This window comes from Gossypium raimondii, chromosome 9 (genome assembly GCF_025698545.1).
Source record: "Gossypium raimondii isolate GPD5lz chromosome 9, ASM2569854v1, whole genome shotgun sequence".
Classification (NCBI taxonomy): domain Eukaryota; kingdom Viridiplantae; phylum Streptophyta; class Magnoliopsida; order Malvales; family Malvaceae; genus Gossypium; species Gossypium raimondii.
Window position 1 is genome coordinate 44,641,715 of NC_068573.1, and position 5,844 is coordinate 44,647,558.

The 5,844-nt window shown below is 34.7% G+C and overlaps 1 protein-coding gene across 1 annotated transcript; it reads left to right on the top strand.

The window, feature by feature from the left end:
• The first annotated feature begins 1,340 nt into the window (after window positions 1-1,340).
• LOC105800144 (uncharacterized) lies at window positions 1,341-2,836 on the top strand. Its single transcript, XM_012631082.2, has 3 exons — window positions 1,341-1,842; window positions 1,944-2,195; window positions 2,304-2,836. The coding sequence occupies exons 1-3, from the start codon at window positions 1,486-1,488 to the stop codon at window positions 2,577-2,579; spliced, it is 885 nt and encodes a 294-aa protein (XP_012486536.1). The 5' UTR covers window positions 1,341-1,485; the 3' UTR covers window positions 2,580-2,836.
• Window positions 2,837-5,844: the final 3,008 nt, after the last annotated feature.

The following is a 5,844-nucleotide window of genomic DNA, read 5'->3' on the forward strand; positions in this document are numbered from 1 at the left end:
TTTTTTTTGGTTATTTTCTGCTGTTTTTTTTGTTCTTTCTATTAGCTGGCCTCTTTGTTTTCTGCTTTGCTGTTCCTTTGTTGCAGGTACACGCTTGGATGGGGAGTACGGAGGTGCGGTGACGTGGAGAGGACGCGTGGTGGTATGGCTCAGCTGTGTACGGAGGCTGGTCACGCGCGGAAGGCTTGGTACGTGGCTAGCGGCGGCTGAGGCAAATAGTTATTTTAGGGTTTTGTTTTGAAAATGTTTTAGGGCTAGGTATGTGGGTCAATGGTTTGGGCCTTATTGGGTAGTAAGAAATTCAGGTTTGGGCTATTTTGTAGTTGAGTTTTAGGTTTAATTTTTTTGGTATGTAATTAGGTGGTGTATTGGGCAAGGTTAAGTGGATATTTGAATTTTATACTTTTGATTTAGTTTATTTATTTGTAATTTTAGGCCGGGCAAATTTGGGCCATTACATTGACTATTGTCAATGTGAGGCTTAGCCTTGAAACTAACATTCTCTCAAGTAAAAGTAGATAGACCATTGTCTAAAGTCAACATTAACATTGCGACTACTTATACAGTACAACTCAAGAAGGCATTACACTAATATTTTGTCCTCCTCATCTGTCCAGTGTTCCAAAAGTATGGGAACTGTGAGTGCTCTTGTAAGACGTGGGGAGAGAAGCTCTCTCTTTCTCATGGTTCCCCTTTCCCCTCTTGTGTTGAGAACGAATGCCCCTAGTTGGGATATGGAAAAAGACGTGTAGTTTTCAAGTCTGGTAAAACAAAGTGTGGGGCGTGTAAGGATATGTAGTACAGATATCTAAAACTATACAGCACTTGACGACATCATCCCCAAAATTAATCAAAGGAAAGCTATGTACGTGATGGTGACCTGATAAAGTCTCCTAACGGCGGTGAAAACATACGCATATACATATCTCTTACACGTATAATAGGAGTATATATTCTGCTATTCATCAATGGTAGTAGTAATAATATCGTGCGACAGCGTGGAGCACTGAAGCAAGGCTACGTCTGTGAAAATAAATATTTCCAATATCCATATCATTCTTTTAGAAAGGGTAAATAAGACAAATTAATGCTCCTCAATCCTCTCTCCATTTGTTTGCCATGTTTATTATTTTCTCAGTTATCTCGGTTGATTCGAGAGAGCAGCAAGACGAGAAGCAATTGAAACGCGCCATTTAACCAAATAGTTCCCCTTTTCCCCAAATGACTGCCACGTGTTATAGACGACAAATATTCATGCATGAGGACACGTATATACTCCGCCACGTCTCTCTCCTACACTTCGACCACTTCTCTTTCTCCTTATTCTCATTTCTCTTTTCTTTTTCATTTTGATTTATCGACAAGAAAAGAACCCAAAACAAACTGATTACGCTTTTAATCTGAATAAAATTTTGATTTATCTTTCTTTTTTCTGGGGAAGGGGAAAAAAGAAGAAGAGAAGTTGAAGCGGTTCGTTTCAGAATCATGGTGAAACTAGCCTCAGCAAGAGAGAGTCGAACGTACGGTCCAAGGCTGGCTCAAAGCAGGGCCGAGTACATGAACGCAGGGCTATATTTGTTTTCAACCATTGTGTTAATTTGTGGTTTTGCAGCAGAGTTTTCAAGGGAACCCAGATCGGGTCTTGTTCTAATGCTTATTGCATTGGGTCTTATAATTTTGGTTAACATCCATGACCTTTTGGCTCATCTCGCCGGCATCGATTATCGTTTCACTTTGATGGGTTTCGATCCCCAGCTTGCTCTCGTTGAATTCTCTGTTCCACTGGTTCAAATCTTAGGCTCACTGCTTCTCTTTCTGGGAATTCTCTTCCTCTTCATTCAGGTTCACAAATCATTCCTCAAAAAAAGAAAAATAGTTAAAAATATTTCGTACAAAATGGTAGATCATTTTGGAATACGATTGAATGAATTGTTTTGATGCAGGCGGAGAAAGGGTACGGGTTTTTTAAACTGGAGAGGCATGCTTTGGGAATGCTTATTGCTGGACCGGTTTTATGGGTTGTTGGGTCGATTCATAACTCGTGTCAAATCTATGAGAGAGCCGATGCACATGTTCAAATCTTGCAACAGAGTGTCCACGTCCCGTTTTTAATTGGCAGTGTATTGTTCATGGTGGGAGCTATTCTCAACGGCCGCGAGCAAACTGGAGTTATGCGTCATGGTTTACAATTACTGGTAAGCTGATGTAGATAGTTTTTTATATAAAAAAGAACCAAGGAATGATTCATCAGGGTTTAGGTTTTATTTTGCTTTGTAATTTGCAAATTGGGTGTAAAAATGCAGGGAAAAAGATGGGTGTGGTTAGGGATATGTGGGAGCGTAATGTTTATGATAGGGGGGTTGACGAATGTGGTAAAGGTGTTCAAGATGCAGCAGATGAACGGGATTAGGCTTGAGAAATTGCGTGGCGGAGCACAAGACGGGTTGGTTGAAGGCAGGGAAGGGCAGGTGCCGCTCATTATTGACGACCTGCGGAGGAAAATGGAAGTTGATGAGGTCAAAGCCGCCACTGCTGCGACGCCCACGCCTTACAAGGATGTGCTTCTTGCTCGGACTTGAATTTGAATTTTACACATACATATATAATTAATTCAGAATTAATGATCAGCTCCTTAATTAGTCGCTAAATAAAATATTATTCATTTCTAGTAGACATTATTACGAATCTCATCTTTCAGCTATTTTCCCTGATATCACATACTTTCTCATACTTTCTCATACAATATGTATTTAATCTTGAATACTAGTTTTTCATTTGCTAAACATTTATATCATCATTCTTTTGAAAGTTATGGTGATGGACAAATTTGGGGAAATATAGCTTGATCTCTTTAAGAATTTCAACAATAATCATAATAAATTTTAATCATGATCCCTTTATAAAAATACAAATAGGTATTTTGGATCATTTTATAATTATATCTTTCAACTACTATTAATTAAGTTAAATTTATCACATATATACAATTATTTTAATTTGTATAAATGAACAATTTCTCGATAATTTCAATATGCTTTTGGCATTTTAAATCTTTCAAGGATTTTAATATAAATTTTACTATATAGTGACTTATAAAAGGTTGTAGCAACAATTATTAGACACAAATTAAATCTTTTATGAAATTTCAGTTTAATAATATATATATATTTAAAGGTTATTGCATTCACCACAAAAAAATATTATATTTTTTCATAATCAACGCCAGGGCTTAGCGAAAAACTTTATATTTTTATTTCGCTTTTGCAAAACTACTTTATTTGCACTCTCACTGGTTTTATACCTTTAGATATTTGGACTACTGATTCAAAAACTCCACAAATTTAATTGTATTTGAGTTGTATCTTTCTATTTTGACCAATTTATATTATATCTATATTTCTCAATAGATTTATTCAAGATCCTCCTTTTATTTCATTATTTCAACAATAATATTGCATGCGAAACCATTGTCGACCACTTTTATTATCGGTTCGACATTTTCTCAAAATGACATAATTTATCGAGATTTCTTATTTTCACAATTTTAATCTTCAATTTTAGGTACCTAAATCTTTTCTGGAGTTTTACTTATTAGTTATGTCTTGGGTCTCTTCTGGAGCACCTGCCTCCACTATACAACCATCTAGAAAATTTTTCATCTTTGGAACTGATTAATATATTATTTATTCTAATTAATTGTCCTACTGGACTTTGATTCAAATTAAAATATTAGATGGTATATAATACTTGGTTATTCTCATTAAGTTTATAAATACATCTGACAGTTAACTTGTAATAAGTTATCATTGTTGAACTTCTAGTTCAAATTACTCTCCCCCTAATGTCGAGAAAACTATCGAATCAAAATTGTATTTACAAATCATGTCATAATTGAATCTCCAATACATTCAAAACATCTAGTAGTGCAAAGAAACTTGTAATTAATATATATTCCCAACTTTCTTTGAGGATTCACTCATTTTGTGCGTTGTGGTGGAGCAATTGAAATATATACGCACATACAAAAATTCAAAGATGATAAATATTTAGCTCTTGATCGAAAACCAATTGTAATGGGGAGTATTTATAATTTATTAGCTTGATGCGTACAACACATAAATCAACAAAATCTCATGTTGAAATAGGAAGTTTAGTTATCATAAGTAATGATTTAACTATTAGTTGGGGGCATTTGATAAATGATTCAACTATATTGTTTTATGTGTGAACATGAACTATAGGATGTTCAACTTTTATCCCGATTGACGTACAATAATTATTGAAAGATTGGAACATAAACTCACCAACATAAGCAAGATGAATTGTTTTAATTGCATAATCTAAAATTAATCATTTAAACAAGCAATCTCGCAAACGACAGGTTGCGAGTTGATAATGCATGCGATTATTTTATAGATGCATCTATCAAAATCATATAATGTCAAAATCATCCACATGGTGAATGAATGAGCCCATATTCATTTAAAAAACGCAAGACATTAAATCTCAACTTTAGCTAGTGAGTTTCTAACAATCAATTTTTATTTAGAACAAGTAACAAATGAGAAAATTTTTTAAATTAAAGAATCTTCTAGTTCTTTAATGAATATTCATATGAATTCTCAATTAATTTTCACATCATATATGATCCAAGATGGTCTAACTGGTTACGCCAAGTAGTAAATGCATCTATGTATATAAGACCCCCAACCCGTATCCCTCGCCGGAACCGAGTTACGGAGCATTACCAGAGTTTATAGATTAAATAGACATAAATTTTATCATTTCATATAACATAACATTCACATTAGAAACCAATCAAACTCATACATACTATCCCTTATTTGAGCCCTTGAGGCTCAAAATACTCGTTAGAAATAAGTCGGGACTAATCCGGAAACTCAAGAAATTTTTTGGAATACATTAAAAATTTTCAAAGCTGCAGGGGTTACACGGCCGAACCACACACCCGTGTGCTAGGCCATGTGAACATACTGACTTGCAAACCTTTACAAGCCACAGGGGACATACGACTGTGTCACCTAACCGTGTGTCACACACGACTAAGACACACGCCCGTGTCTCTGACCGTGTGGATGAAAATAGGCTATTTTAAAAGCCATTTTTCTCACCCAATTTGGTGTCAACCTACAATCAATATTGTGTATATAAACAAGTCATATTATAGCATCTAAAATCAATCCCTAAACATGTAGTATATTCACATAAAATCAATATGCCCTTAGGCATCTTAAATGACCAATACAATTATGTTTAACCATATATACAATGTAACCAAGTAATCAACTAACTTTTATGTCTACTCGCATTAATACACAACATGAAAATCATTTACTAAATCTTACCATTTGGTACCAGTTGTACCACTTATTCAATAGAATAAAATACATATACACTTATTATAACATATACCAAATCACACCATGTAACACCCCTAACTCGTAACCGTCGCCGGAAGAGGTTAAGAGGCATTATCGAACTTTCAACTCAATTCAGATCGGTAATTCATCAAACATTTAAGAAATATCATTTCATTTCAGAAATTTTCAATCATTGATATTCATAACATGCTTAAATCGAGCATACAAATCATAATTCATACATTGGGGACTGAACTGATAACATATAAAAGTTTTGAGAAAACTTAGAAAAATTTTCGAATAAGGGTCACATGCCTGTATACTCAGTCCATGTGGCATGAAATAGGCTTAGTTTAAGCCACTTTTCACACCCCAAAACACATGTACCTAAACCATTCATATAGTACCAAATTTACATACAATATGAGCAACTATAAACAACCATTTCAATGCACATCTATGC

What these genes read in the sequence shown, in the direction of transcription:
- LOC105800144 (XM_012631082.2), top strand. Translation starts at nt 1,486, where the DNA reads ATGGTGAAACTAGCCTCAGCAAGAGAGAGTCGAACGTACGGTCCAAGG. An exon ending in TTCTCTTCCTCTTCATTCAG is followed by an intron (nt 1,843 to 1,943) that starts GTTCACAAATCA and finishes GTTTTGATGCAG; the next exon opens with GCGGAGAAAGGGTACGGGTT. An exon ending in GTCATGGTTTACAATTACTG is followed by an intron (nt 2,196 to 2,303) that starts GTAAGCTGATGT and finishes GTAAAAATGCAG; the next exon opens with GGAAAAAGATGGGTGTGGTT.